At 55.6% G+C, this 13,185-nt stretch overlaps 1 protein-coding gene across 4 annotated transcripts in view; it reads right to left on the bottom strand.

Annotated features, from left to right (window-relative positions):
• The window catches only part of FBXO42 (F-box protein 42), a 50,995-nt gene that overhangs the window by 3,555 nt on the left and 34,255 nt on the right, over positions 1 to 13,185 (bottom strand). For all 4 annotated transcript variants that reach the window (XM_066982123.1, XM_066982124.1, XM_066982122.1 and 1 more), the window contains 5 exons: positions 3,625 to 3,778; positions 2,487 to 2,597; positions 1,746 to 1,842; positions 598 to 654; positions 24 to 140 (listed from right to left, as the gene is read on the bottom strand). In XM_066982123.1, coding sequence (XP_066838224.1) covers positions 24 to 140; positions 598 to 654; positions 1,746 to 1,842; positions 2,487 to 2,597; positions 3,625 to 3,778 — 536 coding nt within the window. The remainder of the gene's footprint in view (positions 1 to 23; positions 141 to 597; positions 655 to 1,745; positions 1,843 to 2,486; positions 2,598 to 3,624; positions 3,779 to 13,185) is intronic.

Consider the following 13,185-nt stretch of genomic DNA (forward strand, 5'->3'; position numbering starts at 1 on the left):
CCTCCGTCCCAAGCCAGACTCACCCGGCAGGCAGGATGGCACCACAGCTCCGGGGCTCCGTGGTCTTCATTCTCCACCTTGAGCGGCTGCCACGTCCAGGGGTTCGCGTGCATGTGCAGCAGCCAGGCGTCTTTGAACAGCTGGGAAGAAAAGCGTGACAGATGCAGGAGAGCAGCTTGCTGCCAGGATCATCCCATCGGGGGCAGAAACGGTGCTGTGCAGCTGCCTCGCTGCTGCAGACAGAGGCACGGTGAGCTGACCGGGATCTGAGCACCCAGGGGTGACTACACCCCACTGTGGCCATGGACAAGTCCCTTCATCCACGTCTGCTGTCCCAGTACAAAATCAGGGACAATTCTTCCAGTTAACCTCAGCGGGCTGCTCTGGTAACTCCCGGGGTGCTTTTTGTGAACGAAAGGCAGCTCCAGCAGAAGTAGCAACTTCTTTGGGAAGTCTACACCGGGAGTTCTAGGTTCGCAGGACAAACTGCCACCCAGGTAACGCGCAGAGCCCCCCGCTGCCCCAGCCAGCACCCAGGGCTCACAGGTACGGCAGGATGCGTGCGGCTTGTGCCCCTGCTCCCCGCAGGATACTTACTGCGTTGGGACCACCACAGCCACCAAGGATTAAAATGGTTTCGTCGTCGATTACAATCTGTGGAGGGCAAAGAAGAGCGTTTCAGACCGGGAAGGATGCGAAGCCGTCCCTCATGCTCTCGGCAAGGCCTCTGAGTGCAGAGCTGGGTTACGGCTTCTCAGCAGCACAGATGCTGCTGAATTTTGTCCGCCTGGGGATGAGGTGTGGAGCCAGGATGGAAAGCCGGTTTTGCTGGGCCCACGGCAAAGCGGGATGCAGAGTTCGCCCCACTGCCTCGTCCCAAATGGCTCATAAGCCGGTCCCTTTTACAGACGAGAGCAGTTACCGTCCCTGAACCTGAGCAAACAGCAGAGGACTCAGTGCTCCTCTTCCGAAAAAGGGTGAAAGGACCATCTGGGAGGCCACAGGCTCGTAGCAACGTGCGTTAGATGCTCACGGTGGGTAACTAGTCCCCTCCTCTCCCTTTCTTTGGATGGAGGGAAAGCCCCTTTCACACACGACGTGATTTCTTTGGGGTGCTTCCATCCAGCTGAGGCCAGTCAGGCACTAGGCACCCCTGAGTGTCCTCCTGGGGACTGAAGGGGAGGCAGGGCTGCCAGCTGCGGCAGACACCTGTGTTGAGCCAGGTGACTCCCACAAGCTCCCTGCCCTGGGCAGGCACTAAAACAGGCACTAAAACAGGCACCACCAGACCCATGCACTCAGCGGGTACAATCTTTAGTCACCTGAACCAAGGATCAGGAGACGGGAGCAATTAAAAGGGCCCCAAGCAAAACCACCATGTGATAACACTTCATTGATCTTAAACGCCACGGGGCTCAGTAGCTGTTTCTCTTCTGATGGGTAAAACAGCAATTTGTTTTCTAGAAATGCTCATTACGGTTCTGAGTCATGTGCAAGACACAGCGCAGTATCTACCGGAGCGTTAGGGAGATTAAAAGTGCAATCTCACAGAACAGCTGGCTAGAGAAAACAAGGGCCTGGCGGGCAAAAGACTGCAAAGGTAACTCAGAAATTGGGCATTAGCTTTCGGACGACCCACAGAGAGCTGCCTGGAAGCTGGAAATTCAGCTGTGCCTGGTTTCTGTCTGGTTTATCTTTGGCAGTGCATGCTGCCGTGGAGCTGAGTCAGTGAAGGAGAGCATCACCTGAGACTGGCCACCTCGCGGGTGAGGGCTGGGCCCAGAGATGTTTGGCTTGGACCAAGCCCACTGCTCGAGATCCAGCACCCAGACGTCGTTGCTCCTGCGGGGATGAGAGAAGAAACACTGAGCCACAGGTACAGCGCTCAGCTCAAGTCCCAAACAAGCACCCGGCTGCAGTGTTCCCGGTTCCTGATGGCACAACCAGGCCCTCAGGGGCTTCAAAATGCTGATTCAGGGCGGAGGTTTTATCACAGAATCGGTTTTCTGCAGGCTGGTGCCTCGAGGGAATTTGCCCCGGGAGGTGAAAGGTGCAGCAAGCCAGCAGGCAGAGCCCGCAGCGGGCCGGCAGCGAGCACCAGCCCAGCGGTGCGCGAGGGCAGGCAGGGTGAGCAGCCAGGATGATCTCAGACTCCTCTGATCAACGCACGGATCTGCACCCGCCTGTGACCTTCCCACACGCCTTACCTCCTCTCGGCTGCCCCAGTTCAGGGCCCTGCTCTGAGAGGCGCTGGCAGCGCTGAGTCACGCTGCGCTGCACAGACAACCACGGCGGCACGCTTATCTGCAGCCCGGGCAGTCGCACCGAGCTGCTGGTGCTGACTGCTGCACAGGGATCCTGCTGAAAAGGGGTCTCGCAGCCCAGCCCCTCGGAGGTTTTTTCTTTCTGAACTGCTCTCCCACGGCCACCACAACACACTCCTTGCTCGCAGGAGAACTCGTCAGACACCTTCACTCCACGCTTACATTTGCCGAGATCCCAGTGAGCCTCCGAAGACGATCATTTTGTCTTCGATGACACAGGAGGAGTGTCCTGCCATGGGAGGGGGGCCATGGGTGGTCACGATGCAGTTCCACCTGGGGGAAAAGGGAAGAAGACATTCAGCACCGGGTCAGAAAGGATGGTCCTGGATGAATGGCAAAATGAAAAATCCCACGGGCCAGCAAAGTCCTCGAGAAAGCATTACAGAGGAAAACCTCAGGGAAAACCGACAAAGATCCAAATAATAACGAAACTAATTAGAAATACTAATGTGCTCAACATTTTTAAAACATGACAAAGTCACAAGGCCAAGTTGGAAATATCGCCCCTTTCAATTAAGTTTGCCCTGAATTATTTCCAACGCAGTTTAATTACAGCGTTCTAACGACACTGCCCAGAAGTGCATCGGATAATTGACACTTTTGATGATTAAAAGTTCTCAATGAAAGAGGAGCAAGAACCTTCGCTGCTTTGATACAGCATTTGCTCCTTTCTCACACAAGCATCAGTGAGAAAGCGTGGTCTAAAATCAGCTGGATGCTGTTTGAAGGGAAAATTCCTGCCACCTCCTCGCTCGCTGCTGGAGCTGCAGAGGCAGAAAGTTTTCTACAACAGCACACAGACACCTGCTTTATCGCCTGTCCCCTGTATTTCGGATCACCACCAAAAAGTGAAACCTCCAGGAGCTAAGGCTTTCTCCCTTACTTTCCTCAGGCAGACCTCAAGCTCGCAGCCAGACGAGTTACGCGCTGGGAATATTCGCACCCAGATTTCCGCCCGCCCCGAAGATGTTCCAAAGAGCACCGGGGTGGTGCTGGCAGGCTTTCGGTCCAAGTCCAGAGCAACACGGAAGCGAGCACCACCCAAGAGGTGTCAGACAGCAGTGCGTGCGAGTCTCCGGGCCCGAGCAGCGATGCCTTGCCTTCTTTTTGTTTGAAAGGGAGCCTCGCGGACACGCCGGGCTCAGCCACACCTTGGCACCCACGAACGCGCGCAGCTCCCCTGTCCCTCCCAGCCAGTCCCGGCGGGCCTCCGGAGACACCTCGGGCAGCTCTCCAGCTGCGCCGCAGACACTTTTTCCAGGGCTCAAAGCCCGTGCTTCGAATCCAGAGGTTCTCTTACCAGTTTTTGGAGGGCGAGTACGTGTGGATTTCATCGAAGAACCTCTCCGGCTGGTGCAGAGGGTAAGGGCTCGGCCGCGTCCACCCACCGAACAGCACGAGCAGGTCCTTGTAGACCACCAGCGTGGCGCCAGCCTTGGGAGAGGGGTACGAACCTGGGCAGGGACGGAAAAAGGGACGGTTAGGAAGCCACGCTTGAACACAGGCATCAAACCCTTCAGGAATTTTACCAAAGTGAGGCGACGTGGAGGCTCCACCTTTGAAAAAAAGCAGCAAAGAAGGCAAAATTAGAGTTGGGAGCCTGGGAAGAAAACTACTGCCAATTTGTGTCATTGTAATTAGTAGGAGCCTGAAAGCACATTTCATGTATGGCAAAACATCTGTCAGTCACTGGCAGGAAATTACTAGCTTTCTAACATATCCCTTTAAATTATTGCTTTAGCACTGAATAAAAGCAATAATTACCTCCAAATACCTACTAACTTCTCCCCAAGGACGGAGTGAGAATGAATACTAATTCTAACACATCCGGCGCTGCTCGTGGCAGATCGCTTGGGAGCTCCGAGGCGGCAGCAGAAACCCAATCCCGTTTTCTCAAAGCGGCACAGCGAAACCCAGAGCGCTTTGCCGCGGGAGTTATCAGCCCCTCCCCGAGTTCGCACAAGGCAGCGCTCCTCCAAAAATTATCGAGGGACTTTCGCCCATCCGGCCGGAGGCTTGGAAGGCTTTGCTCAGGCCAGGCACCTCCCGAGCAGGACCGCCGCGTGCAAAAGCGAGACGCGGCCTCCTGCTGTTGCGACGCCCTGTGCTCTGAAGGCACATCCCGAGGGTTTTCCCAGGCACTGATCTCACCTCTCGACCCACCGCCGGTGTGCTGCGAGCGCCCTGCCTGCAGTCCGTGCCCCGCATCTCTCCGATGATGGATCTCTCACTCGGGTGGCCCTTGGCTAGCTCAGGGCAGGAGCGACTTCAAGTGAAAAGCCTCTTCTCAGGGGCAGCTCTCAAAGGGCCTGATCCCTTTGAAGCTGTCAGAAAAGCAGCCGCGGTCCCACTGCAAAAATACAGCCCCCGCCTGCTCCAGCAGCCAGAGGAGCTGTGTTACCACCTCGCTGCAGCCTCAGATGTTGAAGTGGGCAGACACGAGCATCCCCCTTCCCGTGGCCATCACAGCAAGCAGGTTCCTCCCCTTCTGCAGGCACGCTTTCAGCTGACCCTGAGTATGTCACCTGAAAGCGTCACCCAAACCAGGGACGCGCGGGACCAGGGGCAACCCAAGGGCAAGGCTGCGCACGTGGCTGTAGGAGCACCGGCACCCTCTCCAAAAGGCTGAGATAACAAAGCGACTGCTCTTCTCTGATGTCCTAATAGGACCGGGAGAAGCATTTTTAGCAGGTAATGACATGCAGAACCGAGACTATTTTTAAAAGAAACCAGAGCAGCTATTTTAAGATGCTGCAGCTGAGAAAAGCGATTCGATTGTGATGGGTTCCAGGTGGTGGGTGGTAAAAGCCAAGCCAAAAAGCAACCCCCAGGCAAGCACAAAAGAGGCTCAGGGGCTTTGCTGCCACCTTTCTCTGGGGACAAAGTAGGTTTTGGTGCTGCTCTCGGGTGCTGCAGTTATGGGGGAAGAGGGGAATAAAGCTGTTCGGGAAACAATTGTTTTGCTAGGGCAGGTATGCAGCGTGGCCAGGACCGTACCCAACATCTCCTTAAAGACTGAGGTGCCAAGAGAGGGTCATGTTTGGTTACTTTTTGTTCCCAGCCAAATTCCAGACTTCCAGTTTTCCTGGCTGTGTGCAATTCATTAATCCACACCAGCAGGTTTCCAACCCAAGTATTTCCTTGGCAGAGCCTGAAAGTCGCTCTCCCAGGCTTGGCATGGCAAGCTGATTGCCAGAAAAGTTTCTACCTGACTTGGAGAGAATAAGCTGGCTGGCTGCGTATTCCCTTACCCACCACTCTGCTTATCCGCCCAGGACATCACAAGACAGCACGGGGGCACGCAGCGGGCCGGTGCGTGGGTCTGTCTGCAGCAGGGACACCAGTGCGATGCAAAAAGTGCTGGTTTTAAACTGGGACAGGAGTTGGCCTTAAACAGACGGCTTGGCTAGAATCGTCCCCGTGCAGGTCGGGCTGGGGTCAGGGGGACAGCCCAGCGCCGTGCTCGGGCTGCCGGGCAGTGAGAAATGCCGCCTTCCTCCTGCTGCAACCTGAAGGGCAGCCCCTGCCTCAGACACCGAGATGGTTCCCAAAGGAGCCAACAACAACCATGTAAACAGCCCCAGGCAGAGGCTAGCCCTGGTTTTTCAGGAAGCTTGGCCTATTATTGGACGCTGTGCGGGTGTAAATGAAGGCAGAGTTTCGTTCTGCTAGGCAGGAAAAATCTCGATTTCACAAGCCAAAGGAAGAGCTGGCCTCTCGCAGCCTCTTCCCGCGCGGCGACCAGACGGCCGCGGCATGCACAGGGCTTCAAAGGGGCAGGCACTGCGGGGCGGCGCCTGCCCCGGCTCCGGAGCCATGTCCTGGGGCCAGCCCCGAGCTCTGCTCCACGGGTGGAGCGCGCAGAAACGGGGCAAATGTCGCAGCGCGAGGTGGCTCTCTGCAAGGCGGCTGTGCTGAATGCCTGTCCTATACAGGTGCCTTAACTGCGTTGATCTTGTGTTCAGCCAGAAACGTGCACCAGGGTGGCTGAAACCTGGGGAAGGAACACTGGAGCATGAACACCGCTGCCTTATCTCTAAGGCACGCAGGAGCTGCTGGGTGCTGCTGCCAGCGAGCCCGGAGCTAACAGCAGCCTCGTGCGTACGCAGGCGATGCACAAAAGCGATGGCAGGATAAAAATGTTTGCAACGTGACCACGCACGGGCACTGACTGCAAACAGAACTGCCCGAGCAGCTGTCGGGGGGCTCCAGTAAACCCCGCTTAGCTTTGTAGCAACAGCGGACGGTGCTCAAACCCGAGGCTTGTAGCTTGAGGTTTAAAGTGATACAAAAGCAGCTTTGGTAGAAGTTGGTGTCTGAGCACAGCTCCATTCCAACTCGCTGCCACCTTCCCACCAAGCCCAGGAGGGGCAGGAGCACCTCGAGGGGTGCAGCGGCACGGGGCAAGGCAGCGAGGAGGAGGAGGAGGGGGTGGAGGAGGAGGAGGAGGGGGAGGAGGTGGTGGTGGCGGCAGAGGCGGCCGCAGCCTTTGTGACTTCAGGTCTCAAGTATGCGGAGCGCGGAGACAGGTACGGCACCAGCAACATCAAAGGGACACGGCTCCACTTCCCTGGGCCCCGCAGCCACTCGCTCAAAGTCCGAGCTTCAGAGGCCGGCCGCGCGGCGGTTCAAAGGCTGGCAGCGACGTATCCGACAGGAGGGCTTCCTCCTCTTGGGGCTGTCACCAACTGCTCCGAGCGCTCTGCTATTACACTTGCAAACGAAACGGCTTCTGTGAAATGAAACGGCTTCTGTGCCTTGCCGTGGTCCGAAGTACGGCAGCGCCTGCAGGAGGGCATCGCTTGCTAACTGCACCCGCTCCAACGGCCTCTTCGGTGGATGCTGCGGAGAGGCGCAGCGGGCTCTTCCCTGCTGAGCACAAAACGCGTTTCCAAGCTCCGCGCCCCGGTAACACCATCGAGCCCAGTATCAGATTATCTTTCCTTGGGGATAAGAATCCAAGCACGCAGAGGGTGCAGCACAATTAACTACTTCTGAGCACAGAGGGAACATCTCCCTTCAGCTGACGCTGTTTATTCGGTGGAGATGAGGAGTTAAAAGCCAGTCGAGCTATTTTTTCCAGCTGATGGATTTTCCTGGCTCACAAAGCAGATACATACTTTTCAAAAACAAACAAACAAAAAAGATCTCTGGCTTCCGTGGACGTGTGGAAGAGAAACGCCAGCCTCTGATCGCTTCTGACACGAGCTCTGAACGCTACCTATTTATGATATGTCCTTATAAGCATTTTTTAAAGCCCATTTATTCAGCCCTCTAATGCCACCGGAGCAGCACGCGCAGAGATCAGCAGCCACAAAAGAAAAACCTCACTCCAGGGGCACGCTAACACGAATTTCCAGACCAGCCTTTTACCTAAGTCAGGCACAGCCCCGAGCAACCCCAAAAAGAGGGCACGTAACAAACATCAAGCGGAGCTTAAAAGACAAAAATAAAAACGCAGGGAAAAGCTGCCGGGTGCCTGATGTGACGGGACTGCACAGATGAAAGAATTGGTTCAGAGCAGCACCAAATGGGGAAACGCTGCAGGAGAGGAGACGGAGTGAAGCCAGGTGTTCGCACCAGCTCAGGGGTGAGGGTAAGACATGGAAGGAGCTCTCGGGTGGCACGAGGGAGATAAAGTTTGTGGGAATTTTATTTGGGCAGACTCGGCTTTCTGGACAGATTAGAGGAGTGCTACCAACGATGGCTGGGGGCCGTAGCTGCCCGGCCTGACGGATTTCTCCAGCAGCCCTGGCTCCAGCAAGAGGATGCTCTTCTTGACGGGCTCCAGCGAGCCGACTGCAGTCATCCCGAGCTGATTCACTTTCCAAGCAGCGACGGGATAAACAAACACAGGCCCACAGCCCGGTTTCCAATTTCAAAGGGCAAGCTGAGAAATTAAAGCAAGCTCGTCCGGCAGCCAGGGCACTGCGCTGCGAAGGAAGCCAAGCCCCAGGTTCCAAAGCCGCCCACGGCCCGCGCAGAAAGCCGGGAGCAGGCCCAGGGCAGGCTCGGGGGGCTCGCAGCTGCCGCCCGCACCAGCGCCACGGGCAGCGTGGCCACAGCCCCGGGAACGTGGAAAAACCCTCCTCTGGAAGCTGGCCTCGCCCCGCCAGCAAGCTGCATTTGTTCAACAAATTACATCCCATTACACGGATGCACTTAATCTTGCAGGGACATTATCAGCGGAATGTATTACTCCCAGGGAAAGAGCCGGAGGGATGCTGGGCTCCAGCAGCCAGATACGGAAGGCGACCTCTGCCAGGAACCTGGCGTTTCCCGAGCTTTTTGCAGCTCTGCAAAGTCACGGTGTTTCAGCGTAACGGCTGCAGCAGAACGAAACGCTGTGCAGGCTTTTGCTCCGAGGAGTTTGTGCTGTGCTTACAGAGAACTGCAAAGAATCGGTCACAGGCAAATTCCTCTCTAGAAGGGGAGAAGCAGAGGCCGCCCGGCTGCCAGGTCCCCGGCGGGAACGAGGGGCAGCGGGGCTGGAAGGGCGCCTGCGCTCACCGCGCTCGCACCGCTCGGGCGTGCAGCTCCCTCGGGGAGCTCCTGCTCTCCCCGACGGCTTGTCGGGGTTGCAGCCTCCCGGCGGGCAGCGCTCGGTCTGGGTTCACTAGCCCAATTTTCAGGCCAGCAGACTTAAAGGAACCAAATGGTGAGCCCTAATCTGGAAACCTCATCCGCCCCCGGCGCGTTATCTACCGCGGCCGAGGCACAACCCCGACCACGCTCGTGCGGAGCGGCTTCGTCCTGCCGCCGGGAAGGTCGCGTTTTGCCTTGCTCAGCGTATCCTGAAACTCGTCTGACAGCATGAAATCCCCAAATCTTTCTCCCTCTATGGGAAGGGAAACCAGAGAAGGAAAAAATCCCTTGGCTTCACGGTTCAGCCTGGATTTTTCCGTGGTAGTCGGCAAATCTGCCCGAAAGCTTTTCCCCCAGCGGTGTGCTGAGCGAGACAACGAGGAGCCTACGGGCAGAGGAGCAGCACCCCAGGCAATCCCAGCCCCAGCACCACAACTGGGAGATGCCAACGGAGCACCCCGATGAGAAAAGGGGGCATCGCGGTGGCACACCTCACACTGGCTCTCTCCAGAAGTCAAACCACAGCACTCGGGACTCGCTGTAACACAGCACTCAGCTGCCCCGGATCCAGCATCTGACATTCACCTGTTTTTGTCCTGAGACGTTCAAAACGAGGCACCGGGATTACGGACGTTTTCAAGACCGGCTTTGACTGGGGCTGCTAAACCTTAAGGCTTTTAAGAGCCAGGAAAGTATCATTTTCCCTTACCAAAGCCACATGTGACTTAGTGTTCCCTCCAATCTGGGTTCAAAAAAAATTCCTTTCTTTTGCCAGGAAGCATTAAATGAGAAAAGAGATCTATGCCACAGAGAGGACTTCAGCTTCGCAGAGCTTTGTAGAGTTCAAGAAAAACTGAACAGGATCTGAGTCGCCTTCCCGACAGGCGCAGCCTGCCTCAATCAAAGCCTCTGCAGGCACACGTGTCTGCTGCCTGCAGAGCGCTGCTCAGTTAGCGTGGGGGGAAGAAATCTGCGCACCTCTGCAGACCGAGCAGAGGTTCCCTGCAAGAATATAAAATCCAGGGTACAGAACCTACCCCCCCCTTGAGGCTTAGGGCAGCTGTCACGCAGCAAAGTTTTGGCTGCGCTCTCGGTGTTGAATTCCCACCCGACACCAGCAAAGGCTCGGGGCGTTGAATTGAAGGCCCAGCGTCCCGCAGCCTTTCCCGGGCAGGCAGAAGTCAGAAAACCCCATCAGTCACCTCCAGGCTTTTGCAATGTCACAGTCATCTTTTTGGCCCGGAAATTCTCACGCAGCCCAACTTTAGTGTCCACAACGCTGTTTGAAAGGAGAGGCAGTGCCCTGTGAACCCTGTGCAACAGGATCACTGAGTCACCCTTTGCTAGCGTTAGTCAGAAATGTCCTTACACAGCAACGGCGGTGTTGGGCAAACGGCAACGAGATAAGGGTGCCAGAACGCCCTGGGGCTTTGCCCCTTATCTCTTAATAGCTGAAAACAAGGATGCAATTTCTGCACCGTGCAATTTCTGCTGCAATTTCTGCACCGTGCCCAGCACACGACGGTGCAGGAGGGGTTTTGTTGGTGCCTATCCCGGCTGGGAACATTTCTCACGGCGCTGTCACCGGCAGCGTCACTCCCAGGTGCCGAGTGCTGCTCACGGTGAGGTCACCCCCATCCTCTTTGCAACCTCACCGGGTTTTGGGAAATGCAAAGCTGGCCGTGCCGTAAACGGTATTGCTGTTGCAAGCTCCCTTTCTCTCTAGGTGGGTGGAATCAGAATGACAACTAGCTATCCACCTTTCTCTGTTTTATTACGTGTTTTTCCCCCACCTCAGTGATACTGTACCCTGCAGACTTTCAGGTGATTTGAGTAACAGTCCGACATCCTACACAAAACAGCTCTGCTGCTAATTAAAGAGCTCAGCCGTCAAAGAGAGAAAGGGCTGATCAGCTCCTGCTACTCGTCTTCCCTCAAGGAGGCAAACGGAGGAATGGAAATTGCTGTATCAGACTACGATGTGGTAATAACAGAGTAATTGTAGGGAAGGGACTGAAGTATGTGTGGGTTTGCAGAGGAGCGTGCTCGGTCTGTGCTGAGCTCCACACTTTTCACTCAAGTCACGCTCCCAGTTAGCTCCCGTTCCACTGCCACAACGGGAGGGACATGGCAGGGCAATTTCAGAGGTCTGAGAACCCCTTCCAGCCCCACACAAAATTACTGGTGTTTCAGGAAATGGCTGCTGTGCAATTTGGTGAGGTTACAGCTACCAAGAGGCTAAAAAACCTCAACCAGCCCTCTCCTTTAAGGAGCATCCTGTGTGCGCAGTCAGAAAAGCCTCCCCAAACAAGCACAAACAGCTCAGCGTCAGGAAGAGCCGGGCTATGCTCATTTCAGAACTGTGGCTGCAAAGAAAATGCGAGTACTTACTGAAAACCCGGCCCTTGGGTCCTGACCTGCCTCTCCTCCGGTGCGCTGCACCCGAGCATGACCGCAGTGGGTAGGGAGAGAAGGCACCTGCACAGTTATGGTGTGCCTACTGCAAGTCCCCAGACGACACACGAAACAGCGCTCAGCCCACCTCTTTGCATCTCCCTTTTCACCTGCGCCTCCCGTGCACGCTGTCTCCCCAGTTTTTGTTTTCAGGCTGACCTCCAAAAGCCATCGTTGTCTGCACCGTGCTTTGTTCACACGAGGAGCGCGCTTTTCTCCCTTGTTCCAGTAATTCCAGCGCTTAATGCCAAACTTGCTAAATATTTCATGCAAGGAATAAATATTCACCTTTGGACTGCAGACAAGCATGATCTAGTGCTTTGTCATCCCACGTGCCTACCGGATTTAAGAAGAGGTTTTTCAAAGCACGCATTTTTGTGAAAGATGTAGAATCGGGTTATGAGGCATGAGCATTTCGAGTTCTCTGTCTGAAAGCACCTCGTACCAGCGACTGTACACCCCAGAAAGTCAATATTGCACGTTCAATCTTGAATATTACCTACGTGACCTCGTGGACGGGGCCATCAAGGCACAGGCGCAGCAGCTAGGAGCAGCCAAGCCTCGAGCCCAGCCGCGTGGGTGCCCTGCGAGGAGCTCTTGCCGATAGGTGTCAGCACAGCCTGCCCGAAGCCTCGCAGGCAGGACCTTCCCCGAGTCTCCTCCGAGCTCCTTCCCAGCCGACAGGATTTATTTACCTTGTCGTAAATCCATCCAGGTAGCAGGGCTTTGAAATAAAAGCCCCAAACGGAGCTGTGCCTGTTACCTAGGGGGGAGCGCCGTGCAGCAGAGCTGGGGAGAGGACGGAAGAACCGCGTGCAGGACGAGCGGGGCGGCTGCGCCCGGCCGGAGGCTCTGCCACGGCCCCGTACCTCCCGCACCGCCTGCAAGGGCAGCGCCCCCGATTTCGGCACCAACCTTCAGAAGGAGCAGGTTCAGGCTCTCAGCTTTCTTCCTGCGCAATGCTTTGTTTCTATCAGAGACGGCGCCGCGCTGAGCGCCGCTACGTGTGGCCGGTGCACCTGTTGGCATTTTTAAACCTTCTTTCCAGAAGAGAGAAGAAAACGAGATTTCACAAGTGCCTTGGCTGCTCTCACAGCCTCCCACCAGCTTTCAGATACCTTGGCTCAAGTCAACCACATTCGGGCGAGCAGACATCCCGCAGAAACGAAATTCTCTGCAGTTCTGTGAAATCAAGAATCAGGAAAAAGTCCCCTGCACAGAAGCTGTCACAGCTTTTACCTAGTGTGTTAACATCCTGAATACCTGTGTAGCAAAAAAACTCTTCCAGAATCAGCCTTAACTTCTGCTTATGGAAATACCAGTTTGAAAAATTACAGGCTTGTGCTTTCGAGGCCATTAAAAAGCAAATCCCTCTCCAAGCGCTTGCTTTCACAAGCGGTGGAATGAGTATTTCTAAATGGAGATTTATATGCAACATTTCAACAGCACGTGCTCCAAATTTCACCCAAATCTCAGACATATGAGGCACTCAGAAGCTCCCAAACTCCTTGGCAGCTACTGGGTGGCCAGCACCATTAACACGGCCTGCCTACCCATTTGTCTATATAAGGTCTCCTAGCATCAGGAACCTATTTTTGCAGATCACGGTCGTCTTATTTACCAACAGGGCGACAAATATTTTTCCCCGGTTTGGTACGCCATGCTCGTCAGCAATATTTTCAGGCGGCCCAGGGTCACACTCAAAATGAGAGCGTATAACCCGCGGTGCTGCAAAGCGGCACGCAGCGCGCGTCCCTCGATAGCCCCCGCCCCGTCCCTGCGCGGGGCTACCTCTGGGCACCGCTCGGGGAAAACGGGGGCT

This window comes from Anser cygnoides, chromosome 23 (assembly GCF_040182565.1).
Source record: "Anser cygnoides isolate HZ-2024a breed goose chromosome 23, Taihu_goose_T2T_genome, whole genome shotgun sequence".
Classification (NCBI taxonomy): domain Eukaryota; kingdom Metazoa; phylum Chordata; class Aves; order Anseriformes; family Anatidae; genus Anser; species Anser cygnoides.